This window comes from Bicyclus anynana, chromosome 5 (genome assembly GCF_947172395.1).
Source record: "Bicyclus anynana chromosome 5, ilBicAnyn1.1, whole genome shotgun sequence".
NCBI lineage: Eukaryota > Metazoa > Arthropoda > Insecta > Lepidoptera > Nymphalidae > Bicyclus > Bicyclus anynana.
Window position 1 is genome coordinate 2,854,334 of NC_069087.1, and position 20,912 is coordinate 2,875,245.

The 20,912-nt window shown below is 34.8% G+C and overlaps 1 protein-coding gene and 1 non-coding gene across 3 annotated transcripts in view; both read right to left on the reverse strand.

The window, feature by feature from the left end:
• Positions 1-20,701, reverse strand: part of LOC112048525 (leupaxin) — a 73,961-nt gene extending 53,260 nt beyond the window's left edge. The window contains exon 1 of one of the 2 annotated variants that reach the window (XM_024086075.2): positions 20,517-20,701. In XM_024086075.2, coding sequence (XP_023941843.1) covers positions 20,517-20,529 — 13 coding nt within the window. In that variant the 5' untranslated portion in view covers positions 20,530-20,701. Of the gene's footprint in view, positions 1-10,854; positions 11,190-20,516 lie in introns of those variants that run through there. The other variant, XM_024086073.2, reaches the window with a different exon arrangement.
• On the reverse strand, positions 1,529-1,647 carry LOC112048526 (U5 spliceosomal RNA). Its single transcript, XR_002887027.1, has one exon. It is a non-coding gene; the product is annotated as a U5 spliceosomal RNA (small nuclear RNA).
• Positions 20,702-20,912: the final 211 nt, after the last annotated feature.

The following is a 20,912-nucleotide window of genomic DNA, read 5'->3' on the forward strand; positions in this document are numbered from 1 at the left end:
GGTAGGCATAGATTGTGGCTAGTTACCACCCTAAGGCAAAAGCAAAAACGTACCGCCAAGCGATTTAGCGTTCTGGTACGATGTCGCGTAAAACTGTCGGAGGCATGAGCTGAGTTTGTTGTGGGCTCTTCTCGGATCAAGGCTCGCTTGGAACCCTCGTAACTTTAATTTTATGTTTTAGACCAATTATTATCAACATATCTAATAATACATAGCAGACGCCGCGCGGTTTCACTCGTGTGGTTTATGTTCCCGCAGGAATACGGGGATAAAATATAGCCTATAGACTTCCTCGATAAATGGGCTATCTAACACTGAAAGACCAGTAGTTCCTCAGATTAGCGCGTTCAACCAAACAAACAAACTCTTCAGCTTTATAATATTAGTATAGATTATTATTACCTGACGTTTCGAAAGTGCTTGTAAACTAAGCCTAATTTAAATAAATTAATTTTAACTTTGACTTTTTTCAAACTTGTGCCTTTTCGAAATAAGCCCAAGTAAAGGATGAAAAAAGGTCAGTCTAAGAGATTGGACAAGACAAGATTGGATAGGACAATTGAATATATTTTTTTATTATTCTACAAATTAGTCCTTGAAACCGTCTATAACCCACCACCTAACTGGTGACTGTTCTTACGAGTGGGGTTTTTGCAAGCTCTAGGTATAATGGAGCAAGGGTCATCGAACAGAATCATCGTCCAACTAATAAAATGATAGGAACTTAATAGGCAATCTGAAAATTAACCCAGTAAGCACAAAACCTTCAAATACTGGGGCTAAAGTTGGGTAGGGAGGGTAAAGTAGGATATCAGGTATAAGTTAGCATAATTAATTATTTAATTATAAGTTAATCCCAAAGGACTGACCGACTGCGCTCATGGCAGAGCGTTGTCCCATGAATGTTTAATTAATGTGTCGCATTAACTAGAATATTAATGGGACTGCCAGCTTACATTATGGTCTTCGAAGTCGATACATCAAGCGTAATAAGTTCATGGTCATATAAATATAATAGCGAATTTAAAGTGTGTTGCCTTTCACGGCTACGGATAAACTACTAAATAGATTTTTAAAAAATTCTTTCAATTCTAGTAAGCTACATTATCTTTTATTATAAAATAAGTATAGCTAAAATTTATTGCTGATAATGTATTTATTCCCAATTTTTAAAATCGGTTTAGTGGTTTAGCCGTAACTGTGAAAAGGTAACAAACAAACACTTTTGTGTGTATAACACAACTTACAAGTATGGGAGTAGATACGTAACTACGTATATTTCATTGATGAAACGAAAGGTGGTTGTGTAATTTAATTATTAATTACAATGATATTTTATTTTAAATCTAAATTAACATTTAAATTTATAATTTCGAAATTTTCTAAACTATCGAAAATCGGAATTCGTAATTCGTACTTCGTATGCAATATGCATTCCGCTTTCGGCGCTTTCAGATTGCCGATCAGAGTTCCGAAACGAAATCCGAATTCCGAATCCGAATCCGAAATGAATGACAAGACAAGATATAGCCTTACTATTTAAGTAAGACTTTCAAAAATATCAAAGACTCATTTGAGTGTTCCCCTCCACGGAAATCTTTAGTAAAAGGCGAAAGATTTATGCGTTTTGAAGGGAAACCAGAGTTAACGATAATTTTTTGTTAGCCGTAAGTCATGTTCCACAGAAGAATCTCATTAGCGCAATACCCATTTCGACGTAATTGATATAGCGCCATCTAGCGTTGGGCCTGTCAGTGGGAACAACTTGATATAGATGGCGTTGAAAATTAAACTCTTAAAGTGAACAGCTGTTTACTTAAAATCGGCAGAAGGTAGACCGTTTATCAGAACCCTCATAGCTAGCTTAACATTTAAGCTTTTATGACTTTACTTATCACCGTTGTTATTATAAAATGCATATAATGTATAAAATATAAAATGTACTGACGAAATTTTGACAATGACTCAAAATTCTGAGTTCCAGTTATACGAATACTAATTCCTTAAAGTCAAAGATCGCCAGTAATATACTAAAAACACAAAACTACAAAAGTACAACAACTGAACTATAAATAGTGTGATAAGTATAATGTAACGTGATCCAAAATAGCACTGGACAATTAACAAGTACACACAAAAGGATAAAACGTAAACCATCTGCATGCATTATAGTAGCGTGTTTAAATATAAGAGTATTATGTCACGGTGTAGCTCGCGCGACCTTGCAAGGGTCACCGTTTATCTCATACAATGTCCAACGTTTCACGGCTCAATACAAACAGGTTCCCATTAACTATGTGAGTTATATAAATTCTTAAGCGAGCAGATTATTATGTCAAGGTGGTCGCTTCATCTTTTAATGCGGCATCGGTTTTTTGCAAATCATCTGTTTTTGTATGCTACGTTACGGTAACTGTACAGTGTAAATAGTACAGTTTAGTTAACATCGATCATTTAGTTTTGCATTAATGAACGGTGAGTTTAGAAAAGATTAAAGAAATTGCAACTGAAAAATACATTTTTTACAGTTATAATTTATTTGACTATCTGTAAGAATTAAGCGATGATAAAAAACAAAGTTCTTTATATGTATAATAATTTCTTCTTTTCGAAGAACTTTTTCGTGTCAATCAGCACAGTAGAATTAGGTATTTTAGTAAGTGTGACCTTAATTGCGATATCACAAGATTTTAAATGACCACCGTAAGTCAATGGTGGATTCAAGTGTATGCTACTAAAAACCACGATTACCTATTGCTAAATCGCTTGGCGGTGCCAGAGGTTGAAGCTTACCAAGAAAGCGGAGGCAATTTGGAAAATACAATATCCAAAAATATCTTATGTTGGACATTAGACTCGGTTCAACATCTCACATCTCGGTTACAAAGCAAGACATTTGTAACTGCGCCAGCGGTCGTCGGGTAACAAAATACAAAAGGTTCGCATTGCATATTCTTCGAAATGGTGATCAATGAACTGAGTAATAATTTTCATACAAATGTCCTAACCGCAAAGCCTTGGGGGAACATTGTATCAGATACACGGTCGCTTTGAAATAAAACTTTGAAATAAAACGTGAATAAATACACGGTTCCTAGAATCCAAGATTGTGTACAGTGCGTAAGACGCATATGGAAGTTGGCCTCAAACAGTAGGTAATGATTCATAAGGCAACAGGCAAACCTTGTGTTACAGTCAATGAAAACTTAAACGAAATAATCGAATGAAAAGGAATTAAAAAGCCCAGCTGGCCTATTCACTATTTTGGTCTTTATTATCAACATATTAAAATAAATATCAAATCGATCCACCAGTTAACACCGGATGACATTTTTACATAGAATATCTATTTATGAAATAGACATTCTATGTAAAAATGTCATTCTATGTAAATATGTCAACTAGCATACATCAAACAATAAAGAAAAGAAAGAAGAAGCATGACATTCAAATATATTAAAATAAATTTCACACCAATGATAGCTATATTTATAGCAAATTCCCAACTAAGATGAACAGACGAAAACAGTAGGAATAGGTACTATAAATAAAAATACACTTTCAGTAAAGATAGCTATCAATCCTAGACAAGCTTTAATAACGTTTCTGTTTTGACAAAAGGTAACCTATTCAATAATAACGAATTCCACGCGGACAAAGTCGCTAGTAAAAAATGAAACGGCGAATTGATGGACGCAAACACAAACAGTTTATTAATAGTAAGTAGCGTGGCACTTTAGAAATGTTTAGAATTATGTAGGCAGAGGAACGTTAAAAACCTATAAAATGGCAAGGAACACAATTGACTAAGCAAAATAAACATAAACAACTGAACCTGTCTAACAGTGTAGTGTTTCAGTTAAAACAACCAGGTATTTTATGATATAAAATCTATTTCACGTGTTGTGAAGTACGAGAATTGTTTATGGTTTTAGTAAATTATGAATGAGTGTATAAAAAATAGGTTACTCAATTAAAAATCATAAACGCAAGTGGGTATAAAGTTATAGAAATTATGAGAAATAAAACAGCTTAATGCAGGTTAGTATAAGTAAACTTAAGATGTTTGTGGAGTTGGAACCCTTTTCCCACGGCCGCCATTTTGGAAAAATAAATTTTATGGTCTAACTGAGAAATTTTGACTATTTAGATTAGGACCTGGCTCGCTAGACATTACACTTCTGGCAAAGATCAAGAATCAATGATCTAACGCGTTTATAAAAACTGTTCCTATAGAATCGATGTTTCATTGTTGTTATCATTTTCGTCGAGTAAAGAGCTCCCTAAAAATGCCGGTTTGTGTAGTTGAATGGCATAAAAACGGCCACTAACTTGTAGTTGACTGAAAGATAGACTTAAGTTTCATTTCTAAGTATTTCTACCTTAATTATATCAAATTTGTAGTAAAAACAATATCTAAAAAGAATCTGTTTTTCTGACGGAACAGCAAAATATCGATTAAGTAATCGAATATTCCGTGGATAGTCTAAACGATGTGTTTGTATTCTGTAGGTATAACACATAACGCGTGTGTGAATTGCGAATCAAATTTATAGTTGTGTGTATTGTATAGACACAACAAATTTTTATTGGTGTTAAAAATTTTCGATGTGTGAGTTTACCTCGTCCCATTCAATAAACGACAGACAGTTTTGTTTGGTGTGATACAGATTTGACAGTTTTGAGTTTGGTGCGATACAGATCCTTTTATTATTGGCCAATGCTGAGAAACTACAGCTCTCGCAAAAATTATACTAAAAACTTTATTTTTATATTTCTTTATTCTATACTTATTTATTTATCATTACCTAAGGTTTTACGGTTATAGCGCTGATGATATATCTTTAGATTAAAATTGCGTCCTCTGATAAATGCATGCCAGGGATAAAAAATGGAACATTACAATGGACTAGATTTGTAAAAAAACAAAATCTAGACTGCGAATAAATCTACAACACTAACTAATGTTAATGGAACCAAATTAACCTGGCTCACACCTATCGCGATGACTTCACCTCTCGCGTTATTAATATTAATAGTTAGAGCAAATTCTCGTAAAGCGATACATATATATTTTATATATATATTTTATGATATATATATATTTTATTTTATTTATCGACAAGATTCAACGTTTACGCGATCTCATTAGCAGGGTTAATATGTACCTCAGTGAAAATCATTCAAATAATGAGTCACTACTTCGTTTTTCGTCGTATTTACCTTTTTGTGATCATCTAACATAGTTATTTTAGCGAAAATATATAAATAGCGGTTTTCCGTTAAAATAACGTTACTACCTACTTGCTACTATCATAATATGTTAATGCCACTTTACGTAAAATGACGATAATTATCGTCATTTCGTTGAAAACACAAAGTTAGATGATGAAAACACAAACGATGCAGAGACTCATTATATGAATGGTACACTGTGATACATTAATAACCCTGCAGATCTCACTCTAGTTACATTACACTTAACATCATATTATGTTAAGTGACTATGTAGATACATGTAGTCGCTAAAACAAAGTAATTTTCGGAGGAATACTATTTCTACGTCATCAACCCATATTCGGCTCACTGCTGAGCTCGAGTCTCCTCTCAGAATGAGAGGGGTTAGGCCAATAGTCCACCACGCTGGCCCAATGCGGATTGGCAGACTTCACACACGCAGAGAATTAAGATAATTCTCTGGTATGCAGGTTTCCTCACGATGTTTTCCTTCACCGATTGAGACACGTGATATTTAATTTATTAAAATGCACACAACTGAAAAATTGGAGGTGCATGCCCCGACCGGATTCGAACCCACACCCTCCGGAATCAGAGGCAGAGGTCATATCCACTGGGCTATCACGGCTATCTATTTACTGTTTTATTAAGAATACTATTTATTTACTATTTAATTACAAACTAGAACTTATCGTATAGGGAATATCTAACCAAGTAAACTACTATAGCAGAGCAGACCTAAACCAATTAAGGAAAAGTTAATTCCTGTAATAAAATGAGCTACTTATAAGAATCACTCAAGATATTTTTGGTTTAAATAAAGACATAAAATAAATAAATGTTTCAAATAAATCATCATCATTAATTACTAGTCACATTTTAATAAACTGTATTGTGATTTGACAAGCTTAGAGAAAATAATTTCACAGCCTATTAGGAAATGGTCTGGGTTTAAGAACTACGTACACCTAAGTAGGTACTTATATTTTTTATGAATTTTGAATTATTTACTTTAAGTTTTGCAACAGCTTACAGTAGAACGCATGAATTACACGAATAAGGCATTTTTCGAGCAAGTACAACTATTAAAATAATAATTTAAAATTCACTTTACTTTAATAGTTTTGGTTTCATTTCATTGGCTTAAAAGGGCATCAAACTACCGCTAGAGTGGGTTTGAGAAAACACAAATATTTTAGCAACTATCCACATCATAGCCTATTTTAACGGTCATGAACTCCACAAATATAGCATTTTTCGAGCAAATACATCTATTCAAATAATAATTTAAAATTTACTTTACTTTTTGGTTAGATTTATTATATAAGGGCATCAAACTACCGCTAGAGTAGGTAGAGTGTGTTTGAGAAAACGCAAATATTTTAGCAAACGACCACACCTACGTTGTTATCCACGAATGGTCCAATCGTAAAGCGGAGACCAAACCCACGTCTGCTAACTAAGTAACGCTAATGAATCCAAATGAACTTGCTCTAAAAACATACTATTACATACAAAACCTCTTGAGAATTTGTATGAATTGATTAAAGTATATATTGCCCGTGACTTCGTATACTTTCTGATTTCCTGTGAGGTTAGGATCCCATTTCCTATGCCTATCTCGGTCATGCCACCCACTAGACAATATAAAAATTTTATACTCGTATGTTACTAGCAAACCGGACCGACATCCTGTATTAACAGCCCTTCTGCGGCTCAAATATGCTAGCATAGTAGCAGCAAGCATTTTCGAACATAATTAAAAATCTTTTAACAAAAAAATTGCAAAAAATGACATCAAAAAATGTCCTTTCTATTGATCGGTTTAAAGGCTATGCTAACAGGCTCTTTAAGTTTATTTTGTTTTTTTACTAATTTTTTTAATTTAATTTAAATAATTTTCAAAATTGGTTAATAAATGACAAAGTTATGAGGTAACAAACATCACGTCAAATTGAGAACCTCCTTTTTTGAAATCGGTTCAAAATACAAATAAATGAAGTAAGAATGACTTTGATACAAGACTATTATTAGAGTGAATTTGTAAGGTTTTAGGAGTAATCAAGACATTAGGAGTCATCTTCTGACATTTGTTGATATTCTATCAACGCTAACACAGTGGACATGACCTCTGCCTTTGATTCGGAGGGCGTAGGTTCGAATCCTTTTTCAAGGCATGCGTTTAACGTTTCAGTTAGCATTTTAAGCAATTAAATATCACGTGTCTCGTTTCTTCCTTCACCGGAAGAATAACTTGAGGAAAATAACTGAAAATTTTCTACGAGTGTGAAGTCTGCCAATCCGCATTGGGCCAGCGTGATCGACTTTTAGCTTAACCCCTGTCATTCTGAGAGGAAACTCGTGCTCAATAGTAAGCCGAATATGGGTTGTTAATGATGACGAGGATGATTAATTGAGTATTATCAACGTCATCACCATAGCCTATTTTATCGGTCTACAGACAGTGACGTGCATAAGGTTGTCGGGGTATGCACTAGTGAGAAAAAACCAAACTGAGACAATCTTCATTTAATAAGCATTAAGGAAACAACTCTTAGGGTATGCAGTACTTTAATGCATGTATGCACGCCACTGACTACAGACCTTCTTATAGGAACTTAGAGCTACTCCAATGCGTATTAGCGAGCTCGTATCAGGTAGGTTATAAACCCATATACGGCTCACTGCTGAGCTCGAGTCTCCTCTCAGAATGAGAGGGGTTAGGCCAATAGTCCACCACGCTGGCCCAATGCGCAAACTTCACACACGCAGAGAATTAAGAAATTCTCTGGTGTGCAGGTTTCCTCGCGATGTTTTCCTACACCGTTTGAGACACGTGATATTTAATTTCTTAAAATGCACACTACTGAAAAGTTGGGAGGTGCATGCCCCGGACCGGATTCGAACCCCCACCCTCCGGAATTGGAGGCAGAGGTCATATCCACTGGGCTATCACGGCTCTCATCAGGTAGTAGTAAGATAGTGAAGTACAGACAACACTCGATCACAAAGTAAATAAACACGCACTGTATTCAATACATTGCTCGCGATGCATGCGCCGTTCCGTAAATAAAAATAAACGAGCCGAACGGATGGATGCTGTGGATGAAATCGTAAGTGAATGGGCTCATCTGTAACTGATACACAAGCGCTATGCACTGCCACGTAATAGTAAATAAACACACCGAGAATAACCGACTCTACGTTTTAAAGGGAACTAGCGGACGCCCGCGGCTTCGTCCGCGTAAAGGGGAATGGCCACCGGCCCATACAACGCCGGCCCAGGGAACCCAGGTTCCGTATAAAAGTATATGGAAATTATAATATGATGAATAAATAAGTATCTAGTTAGACACCAAAGTCAAATCTTTGTGATTTTTGTGGTTGTCCGTTTAATTCACCTTTTTATGTTTTGTAATTTATTTTTAATAAATAAAAAAAAAAAAAATAATAATAATAATTGGCTTACTAAAAGTATGTTTGTTAAGGCAAAATATTTTTTAATCACTGTTCTAGGACAAATTGTTCACCGGTACCAAAGTGGCAAAGTAACATTTGAAGCTGTATTATTTTTTTTTTCTGTTACTAACAAGCATTACAAACAAAAAAACGAACAAACAAATCAATCAAAAGTCTTCAAAAAATATCGTAAAACTCAGTTGATCAACGATCTTAGTTTGTCCCTGTTGTGGACAAATTAAAGATGAATTAAAAATGTCGTAAAACGTTGTAGCAAACTTTTATTGATAAAGTAATAATTTCATTAGTAAAGTAAGATTATCAAGATTTTTTTAGGTAAAAAAATTCCCTGGTTGTTAGGATAGGTTTGGGCCGGGGATGAGCATTCCCCTTTCAGCTTTTCACAAATTTTCACAAATCCCGCGTGAACCATGGATGGTATTATACATACAAACCTTCCTCTTCAATCACTTTATCTATTAAAAACAACCGCATCAAAATTCGTTGCATAGTTTTAAAGATTTAAACATACATAGGGACAGAGAAAGCGACTTTGTTCTTTAAACACGTGTTTTTTAAATATTCAAAAGAATAAAATTAATACAAAAACAACTACTTGTACGAGTAATTTTGGTAAACTTTCTTTACAAGCTCCGTGGATTGAAGCAGCGTGGTGAGTCTAAACTCTATATCCCCTCTCTTATAAAGAGAGTGGTCTTAGATGGTCTTAAAATCTATACTAATATTATAAATGTGAAAGTAAGTTTGTCTGTCTGCCTGTTACCTTTTCACGGCTAAACGGCCAACCAACCAATCAAACACTGAATGAAAAGCATTGTAAATGAAATGGTCCCTAAAATAAAAATAGACTGGTGAAATAGGTACTGAAAGTTTGCATGGAAAGTCCTTCATTTAGAGTTACAGTTCTAAAAATTTGTTCATAAATCATACAAAAAATATTACAAAATATAGTGTGATTGAAAAAAAAATGAATTTCAAGTGGTGAAATAGGGGTTAAAAGTTTACATTGATTTCCACACGGGCAAAGTCACGGGCATCCGATAGTAGTTTTAATATGATGACTTTACAAGTAGTTACTTTTGTAAAACTCGTTGATTGATTGCCAGCTCGAAAACAGAATCAAGAAGCAGATGTTCTTATTCAATAGGTATCTCACAATTTATTAGCATGAACAAATAAATTAGCATTATTAAAAGAGATTGATGAACTTTACTTTAACTATTTTCCGTTTAATAATAACATGGCACTGAATATAAATTCCGATCTATCGAACTTCCTAACAGTCGGAAGATAAACTCTACTGAGAATAACAGATTCTGAGCAGTGATTTTTTTAAATAAGGTTGGAAAATTTAATGAATAATATATTTTGTTATTAATTGTAAAAACACTTACTACTTCACGCATGGATAGAGAAAAACTTTAAATAGTTTGAATAATTTCACAGGCTGAAACAAACTGATCAAATACTCTAGATATAATTTATAATTAGTTAATGTTACACTAACTTCAAGCATAGATAGAGAAAAACTTTAAATAGTTTGAATTATATTTCACAGGCTGAAACAAACTGATCAAATCCTCTAGATATAATTCATAATTAATTAATGTTACACTAACTTCACGCATAGATAGAGAAAAACTTTAAATAGTTTGAATTATATTTCACATAGCTGGAACAAACTGATCAAATCCTCTAGATAAAATATATAATTAATTAATGTTACACTAACTTCACGCATAGATAGAGAAAATTTTTAGTTTGAATTATATTTCATAGGCTGAAACAAACTGATCAATTACTCTAGATATAATTTATAATGAATTAATGTTACACTAACATCACGCATAGATAGAGACTTTAAATAGTTTGAATTATATTTCACAGTCTGAAACCAACTGATCAATTCCTCTAGATATAATTTATAATTAATTAATGATACACTAACTTCACGCATAGATAGAGACTTTAAATAGTTTGAATTATATTTCACAGGCTGAAACAAACTGATCAATTCCTCTAGATATATTAATGATACACTAACTTCCCGCATAGATAGAGTAAATCCCCAAATCACTTTTACACACTGTAATGACACAATTTATAATAATTTTAATTAAATATTGTAATACTCACAGCCCGGCGATATTCCGTTCTCCTTCATAGCGCAGCGAAACGGGTAATAAGTGCCTGGCAGCACCTTGCCATACATTGTCCGATCCATGTTGGGCCAATCGAGAGGCGGATTTGTGAATCAAAACACCCACGAGAAACAACACTGTCAGCGCGCCATAATCACAGCCCACGCAACCAGCACGTAAACAAAACAAATCCGCACTGATTATCCATAAACAATTAAACACCTGCTACTTGTTATCACGAGTTGATAAGCTCAAAGTTTGGTATCAAGGACGCTAAAATGTCGCACGCATCAGTAACCGATATCTGCGATAACGATATTTATATCTATATCTGTATATCGATGTATATATCGATACGTGATAAGCCAATGTCATGAGGACGGGGTCGCGTTGACGCGTTCGCGCAAGAGAAGAGTATTCGTCAACGCGTCCCAGTCACAACTAAAGTCGTATAGTGCGCGTGGAACTTGGAAGGCGCCAGCGCATGCCACTCCAGTCGGCATGGCTGGTGGCTGGATTATTTATACAAAATTGCGACAACAAACCGCTAGCATCATTAGTTTTTTTCTATATTAAAGATTAAGGGTAAAAAATATCATTTGTTATTGAATAGAAACACGCTTTACTTTGTGGAAGTTCATCACGAGCAGGGAATAATTGATTTATTCGCTTCGATTGATAAATCTAAGCGAGAACGTCACCCACGCTGGACAAAATATCATTTACCTACGTACGTTTTACTCCGATACCGTAGTATTCTCAGGAGATTTAATTGAAAAAGTAAGAACATTCATAATTACCGCCGATAGACGTCCATTGCTATTATACCGTTTGTAGGGACTTCTAAACACAACGATCCTGAGCTGCTTTTTTTCAGTAAATAAATATATAATTTTTCGTGTATACAGCTTAAAGTGCGATCAGCATTAAGAAATAAACAAAAAAAAATATTCACACTTGAACATTTTATATTCGAACGAACATCTCGCTAATGAATACTTTTCACGCCACATTTTATATGAAAACGTTATGGTCGTAATTAAATTAGTTCCAGTGGAAATAATAAGGGCCCCCGCAAACCCCCGACATTCGCTCCCGCTTGCTATGTCTACCGTAACCAATATGCAAGTCCTCGAGGGAGTATAGGTAGGGAGTCAATAAAGACTTTTTGGGCAAGTTGCTTCTAATAAATGTGCCCTATCGTGGGATAATAATTATTTTCCGACGTCCGCGATTTAGTATGCATCCGCGTGAATGATAAAAAACTTTGTTCTAAACATTCGATAATGAATTATAGCGACACGTTACGTTAAATCTGTAAAAACCACATGAAAAAATTCGTTAAGTAATTTCAGATAATATAAACAGACAACAACAATAATCAGAAACAAAAAAGTCACCAAAGGCTGACTGGGATGATGTTTCATAAGTGCTTTTATTCAAATAATCATTTTGAAAAGTATTTAAAAATATGAATATTTCTCTAGATATTTGTAAAGGGCAATACAAATATTTAGAGATATTTAAATCTCTACATTAAATAAATTTGCTTTCTCTTGATTTATTTAATTTAATTGTTGAAGATGACGATGATTTATATTATTTAGAAAAGACTTTTAGAGCCTCGACAGTTCTTAACCTGAAGTAAACCCTAGAGGTCTTTGGTTTAATCCTAAGTTACAACCCTCAACCATTCTCGTATCCACTCAGACAGCGTTTACTAATAACTGGAGTGCAAAAATATTGCCCATGTTTAAAAAACGAAACTAAGCAAATAAAATAACAATGTACGAGTGCGAGTGATATAATCCTTGATATCGAATAAGGCATAAACCATGAAGTGTGCGGGGGCCTCGAGGGGTAATTAACGACGTTTATGAGAAGTCATTAAGTCGCACCATAGATCAAAGAGACGTCTTCTCCACTTATAACGAGCATAGTGCGATGAGGAAGGAATGCATACACGGAAGTTTTATGGCACGCGCTGCATCATATTGCCGGATGCTTTTGACACTGCAGAACGAAAAGATGCGTGAAATTAAGAGCCTCGCTGATCGATATGTTTTTAAATAAGAAAACTCAGTTAAATAAAAATGTATCCGTATACTATGCGTGAGCGTGGCGTGGTGATCGTGTAGTACTGCTTAAGAATTTAACGTTTTTGCTTTATTTTAAAAGAGTAATTGTATTGTATTAAATATTTGTATTAATATATTGTATTAAATATGACAAATGAGTTTACATGCCAATCAAACGTTCGGGTGGTAGAATGAAAGATGCGAGCTATGAGTTTTCGATAAATCTGACCCATTGAGCCCAGATCATTATAATCATCAGGGTTTAGACCCACCACCGTACTTCAATGCAGATTGGCAGGTTTGAGATGATGTTTGATACTGATCTGGCTAATAATTATGATGATGATGATGATGATGATGATGATGATGATGATGATGATGATGTCATGAGGTGATATTTCAAAACTCTGGACGAGTCGATATATCTAAGGTTATTTCTAAATGTATTCAAATGCGTATTCAAACATTTGAACATCGTAAAATGTCCGAACGCCGAGCCAAATAGGTTTTTGATCATGACAAAATTACCAAATCAAACGGATTTCAAAGCTAAGAACATAAAGGAACATCTAAATTTCGAGTAGAATATACGACTAGGCGATTTGTGATTGAACGTTTCACCGTGCCTTCTGTTAGAGACGTCGTGTGGAACAATTTTTAGAACACCTTTCAAGATCGATTGCTTATAGCCCTCTAGTTGGCTGGAAACAGATGCCTTTGATCATTAAATCGGCTCTAAAGTTTTATACTCGTATATTGATACTTTTTCAAATATGTGATAGTCAGATTACCTGTTTTTGTCTTGAGAGTTAAAAGAATTTAACGACTTTCCGTCATAAAAGGTAGGATAGGTGAACTCTAAACAATCGAACAAGTATCACGAGATTTGTCAGATAATTTGGTTGTAATTCATAAATGCAACCAAAACTGAAGTCTTCCTGCTACCATAAACTCTCACGAATCAAATATGGGCCTAATATCTATTGGCCGCAATTCAAGAAATTTTCATTTTCAATATTAATTGCATGATCCTATCCAAGTTTCATAGTTGATGTCTGAGATCATAGCAAAGTTTATCATTTAGTTGTTCCTTTAAAACGGCAATTTAATGATCCCACATATAATAAAAGCTAACATAAACATGTTCCGAGGCGCCGTAAGCCCGTAAAGAAACCCACTTTCACGCAACTAAATTCAGAGAACGCGTGGTGAAAAACAAGTGAAACAACAGATGGGAAATTTACGGGGAGGCCATTTTACGATGGCCATTGTTCACGGCACGAGGGCTCTAATAAGGAAGTCAATATTAGCTCTGGACCCGCTAACGCGACCCACAACCCACTTACCTATGTAGAGAATGGGTAAATGGCTGTGTGGAAATTACAGACGTGAAGTGAATGCAATTTTATGCTATCATTCAACATACAAAAGGTTATTTTAATTAGCACTCTCATTGCGTACTTTCCTGGCGATCACAGAGGCTACTAATCAAGCAAATACATATGAACCATAGGTTTGCCGAGGTTCCGAATTACGATACCAGTGAACTTTAAATATTTTTTGCAGAAAATGTTAATTAATGTAAATAATAAAAACCCTAGAGTTGGTTTTGTCTAAACATAATATGGTCTTACTAAATTATTTACAACTGCTGCTAAACAACAATTGTTAAGTTTTATGTCAAAAAGGCAAATTCTGGCTTCAGAACCGGTACTTAATATAAACATAGTAATAAAGAAAATAAGAAGAGAAAAAAATGTCAAACATTTCCAACTGACTACACACTACCGCATAGATTTCTCTTCCAATGAAATATGTAATTAAATTATTTATTAATGAAATTCTTAGAGCCAAAAGAGTCGCACACTTTGGCCTATATTTACTAACGATCTTTCGAGCTGCTTGCAGGTCATGCAACACACCTGTCTAGACTTGGGCTAGCCTTTGACTCCGCGCCAAGAATTAATGAAAACACCAAAGGTAACACAACGCTGAAATCAGATAGTCTTGCTGTCTTCATTAATCATATCTTATAACTAGATGGTCTCTTTTGACAATTTCAATCTATGTTAAATATTTTATGTATTTACTTGTGGAACACTAACTAAATAAACTTCATTTTTTTTAACATTTCTCTTCAAATAATAATTATTATTTGAAGTAATTGAGCTCCATAAACTAAGAAAATGTGCTGTACATTTCTGCAAAATGCCAATAACAAAAATTAAAAAACTTTTTCGGCTTTCATGCACGCAGAGTCCTTGGTTTTTTGCAAAGAAATAGACACTTTCTTCCGGATACCAGATTCACGAATTAGCAAACAGAAATCACGTGAAAGAAGTCGCGAATAAACTAGTGATAAGGAATATATACACACATAAACTCAATTTCTTTCTTCCTGAAGATTATTTTAAACCGCAATATTCCGACAATTTAAAAAAAAAACTAATGAAGACTGTGATTACAGATATTGTTGTATTAAAGAATTAAAAATGTTGTTTCTACTAGTGTTGTTCCAAGACCAAACGTCACGTCGTTTGGCGCGCGTCGCACTGAGGGACGTCGAGAACTAAACACAATACGAGGCGCGTCAAAAAAATGGTATGTGACGTCATGTGACGCAACTGGTGTCTTACTACTTTCGGAAGACCTTTAGTGTAAGTAAGGTGTAAGATAAGCGTTTGATAGGGGCGATTGTGTAAAGCTGAAGGAATGTACTTTAGCTAAATGAGCCTTCACAGACAGACAGACAGATTAACGCGTTTGGTCTGTCATCTTATCAGTACATACAAAATCAACGGATTTTCTGGAATAACTTCCCAGTTTTCTTACCATTATTTCAGTTTGTTTACAGTAAACCAGTGCGTCACATGTGATATGGCAGTGATAACTGACAAAGTTGTCTTTATGACTGTGGCATACGTACAATAAAAAAAGAAAAGGACTCAAAATTTAACCCTGTGGAACACGCATTCAGTAAGTCGAACCCTGCGACTTCATATCTGCAGTACATGCCTTTTGCGATTCGATTACTAAGATTATTCTTATTATCTACTTGTTTATCTATAAGTTTTGATTCGTTTCATCATCATCATCATCATCATCATCATCATTATCAGCCGATGGACGTTCACTGCTGTACATAGGCCTCTTGCATGGACTTCCAAACAAAACGGTCTCGTGCTGCGAAAACCGAAAGCCGAACCGAAAGCAACCCGCTTGTCCTCGGTCCACCTAGTGGGAGGTCAACCAATACTGCGCTTTCCGGTGCGGGGTCACCATTCCAGCACCTTGGGACCCCAACGTCCATTGGTTCTTCGAACTATGTGGCCTGCCTATTGCCACTTCAGCTTCGCGACTCGCTGAGCTATATCACTGACTTTGGTTCTTTTGCGGATCTCTTGATTTCTGATTCGATCACGCAGAGAAACCCCAAGCATCTCTCGCTCCATCGCCCGCTTCGTTTAGAAAAGTGAAAACAAAATACCGCCAAACTCAGTATAGGCTTACACAACATGAGGAAGGAGTGTCCCTATATTTCAACACCGTGTCTAACGAACCACGGCGGTGGATAATCAAGCTAATTGTGAGGGAAGGGGGACAAACAAATTAGACATTACCATGCCACATTCGCCGGGTTATTAACAGATTGTGGAATGCAGCTTTATAATTAGATTACGTTAATGGTAACTTCATGCGTTTTATTTAATTAATAATGTCTTATGCAGTTTCACGCACGTACCTAATTCACATTAATGTAGGAAAAACGTACCCTATATGCTACATCAAACTATAATCTATCTCTGTGCTAAATTTCATCCAGATTTGTTCAGTCGCTAGCTTTAATAACAAACATTAAGGATGTTTGTTATTCAAGCTTAGCAAATTAAAGTGCTGAACTCAATTTCAGTAAACAACTGTCTCATTTTATACTCCTAGGGACCTTAGGCGATAGGCGAGTCGTAATGCGTGACAAAGACGTGTTTTAATCCAGGGTATAATCTATGAGTATCTACATTCTGAACTTCAGCCAAATTAGTTCAGTAGTTGCCGCATGAAGAAGTAACAAACAATTGCACAAATGCCAAGTTATGTAACCCTTATATCATGGCAATTTAATAAAGCGGACCTTATTTTTTGTTTTTAAGAAACGAAAATTTGGTTTTCTCGCAACAATGAAACCCACGATTACCTTGAAATGCCAACTGTCTGTGAGAAAATCAGTAATAACTGCAAAAAGGATAAAGAAAGGCCAACGCGACATCCCAATCGCCTCGCTAGCTGGTGGTAGCGCCGCGAATCAAACGCCTGAAGCGAGCTGACGTGCTCGATGACTAGGTGACGGAAGAGTCGCACAAGTCATCTGCTTAAAGTCTAACGACTGATAACAGATCCAAAGAGAAAAAAAGAGACGAAAATTTTAGCATTCCATATATTCACTGCGCCGGTGCCGGGTCTATCGTGTGTCAGAGAGAAAAACTCCGACCAGAGCCCGGTCTGGGTCTGGTCCTGAGTCTAGTGACCCATAGGTGTAGAGTTAATTATCTAAATTTTCTTACCAAATGACACCTTGCTCAAATATTTCCGTGACTTCAAAAATTGTTGCCGAAAGAGCACCAAAATAAGGTATTACAACTTTGTCCTAATAAGTTAGGCCTAATGGACTTTTTGTGATATTGCTAGGCGGGCCGAGTGACCTCGATTATGATGGTCATTAATCATGCCATAAGGTAATGGCGATCGAAATCAGATAATACGCATCGGCCGCGACAACCCAAAAAACTTTATAAATAAAAAAAAACAGCTGAGTTTGTTTTTCTTAATGGAGGATTTAGGTTACTGCACGAGCAGCTTTGGACATTCATTCCAATATAGAATTTGCTGCAGTTCTAGTAAAGTAAAGGTCTTAAGACAGGTTTCTCTCACTTCTACCTGTACTCTAAACCACATAGCTAGCCATGTTTATTTAGTTTATAATATCTGTTTTCTTTTTTTTTGTGATTTTTAAGAATGGTTGTTTCCCATGGTATAGTAAGGGAAGATCAAAAACTAATATATTTTTTATTTGTATGAAAGACTTGTCCATTAATATAGTTTCATCAGATGCAGTACCTGCAATTGAATAGATGTGACGGACAGATCACAAATATTATAGTATGCGCATTATCATCTGAGTCGTCCGGTCATAAAAGTCAAAAAAGATAGGAATGTGCAGCGCGCCTACCTGCGCACCCTAATTATCGATAAACGGCTACCTGCGCACGTGCTAATGATGAGTCAATAATGATTTGGACGATTCTGATTGGTCGGTTTCTAATGTAATTGCATTGCGTATTTTTTTTGCTATAAATGTGTTTACTGCAATTAAATAAATACATTCATGTGTTACTCGTTGCGCACTATGGATACTAATATATAATAAATTTGGCAGAAGACGAAGATTCTGATGATGAAGACTCAGATGAAGATTAATTTTATTTTGTTAATAATTATATAATATGAAATATGTATTATATTAAATCAAATATTGTTAATTTTTTTAATTTTGTGAACAAGATACGATAATAAACTTTACTTATCGATAATATGTCTTTCATTGTTACACCCTTCACTAGACGGCTCCATAAGACCCATAAGTGCAAGCGAGATAGATATAGAGAAATGATTTATGGCCCTAAGACTCAGTTGTTAATGCTATTAGTATAGTTCCAGATTGAATTTCCTGACAGACAGAGTTAGTAGGATTACAGTAGCTGTGACTTTTGACTACAAATGTATTCTAATGAGTATTTGTTTTTTATTTATTCTCTATGTGTTAGCCCTTGACTACAATCTCAGCTGACGGTAAGTGATGATGTAATCCAAGATGGCTGAAATAAAAATTCAAATAAAAAACTAATTTTCTTCAACAATCTAATAATTTTTTTTTTTTTCCCCCTCATTAGTTAGTAAGGGGTTAGCTGTCACTTGGAAATTTTAACAGGGGTTCGTGGAGCCAAAAGTTTGAGAAACCCTGTACTATTTTATATTCACCAGTAAGCTCTGGATGACATTTGTATTTTGTATCATAGTATGTGACATTTTGTAATAGGTTGTTAATAAAGACCATCATAGGAATTAGGCCAGCTGACCAGATTAGAAGTTCGGCACAAACTATATCCATATTAACCATGATTTGATAATGATGTTTTTCTGAGATACATAATTTATGGCATACATGCATTTATTTGTACACGTGAAACAATTGCACACTTTGTTCCATATCTTAAGAAAATAAAATTTATTAAAAAATTGTGATGCTTCTGTTTATACTACTTCTGTCCATACTTGATGTATACTGTTTACCCTAATCTCTAACCCTCACCTAAACCCTTACAATGTATATAACTCCTGGCTGAGGTACCACTAATTAATAAATAGATTGTAAATAACCAGATACATATACTGTAAATACATAAAACATTTCATATAAACGGCTCACTAAAGTTGTTTTCAATGGTAAGCAGGAAGCCCCTATTTGAAAAGTTTTCATATAAGCCTCAATAGCTCAACGGTAAGAGTGGTTGGACTCATCACCGAGGGGTGGTGGTTCAATCCTCACCCTGTTGGTCTATTGTCGTACCCACTCCTAGCACAGTCTTTCCCGACTAGTTGGAGGGGAATGGGAATATTGGTCATAGTAGAAAAAATAAGGCAAATATTCCTTTAAAAAAAAATAATAATAATAAAATGAAAAAATCTTCTGTCACTTTTGTGAGCCGTGCGAATGACAGTGATCACCGAGTCTATGTATTGTAGGTACAATGTATGTCACTATTATTGTAACACAACCTACACATCTTACTATACTGTTGCTAGTAATCTATACTAATATTATAAAGCTGAAGAGTTTGTTTGATTGTTTGTTTGTTTGTTTGATTGAACGCGCTAATCTCTGGAACTACTGATCCTATTTAAAAAATTCTTTCAGTGTTAGATAGCTTATTTATCGAGGAAGGCTATAGGCTATATTATCCCTGCATTCCTACAGGAACGGGAACCACGCGGGTGAAATCGCGCGGCGTCAGCTAGTATATAATACATGTCATATCTGTTCTTCATTTACGACTATGTAACACTTTGAGAAAGGTATTATAGTGCAATGCACTTGAGCGGTACTAGATAATTTTTATCACACAGTTGATAAACAAACATTGTATTGTTGCTTTGTTTGTCTATAATTGAGTGGGACAAGCTTATTTAAAGGAGAATTTATTGATCTTGTTCCAAATGTGAGCTAAGATCAATATATAATATGTGGTGTAAAGAGATATACTTAATACAGTATATTTGAGACATCAAATACATTGGCAAAAATAATTCATAGGATAAACTTCACTGCAAAAGCGTCATTAAATTCCAAATATATTGTAGTTTATTTGAAACATGAGACCTGACATTGGTTACAGTTATGCAAGCAAATGATTGTTGTCTTCAGAATTGTGTTTTATTTTAAGAGATGACTGAGTTTCTTAATAAAACACGTCACTATGTTTCAAATCAAAACAGGTTATGATAACACCAAAACAGCTTCACTTACCCAAGTCGTCCATAGTGCTAAACTGATACAACACTAACTTATGAACAATCCGTTCTTTTCTACACAAAATGCACGTTAATTTATTTGTAATAATGCATGAAAATACCACTAATTGAACACTTATCTCTCCAAAAACTAATTAAGAAAATATTATCCAAATAAAGACTAACGCCTGAAAGTTGGCACAATTGACTTATTGTCATATCATATGTCACAAAAATGTCAAACAAATCAAAACAATCTTTTTTCGTTGAATGCGATCAAGTTTAGCTAAAATCAAAAATTATTTACTAAATTGTTTGTGATCATGTAAAAATAATTTAAGGCTGGGCATTGCGTTCAATAAAGGACTTTTTACGATTCCGCATATTATATTTTTTTAATAACACTCATCAT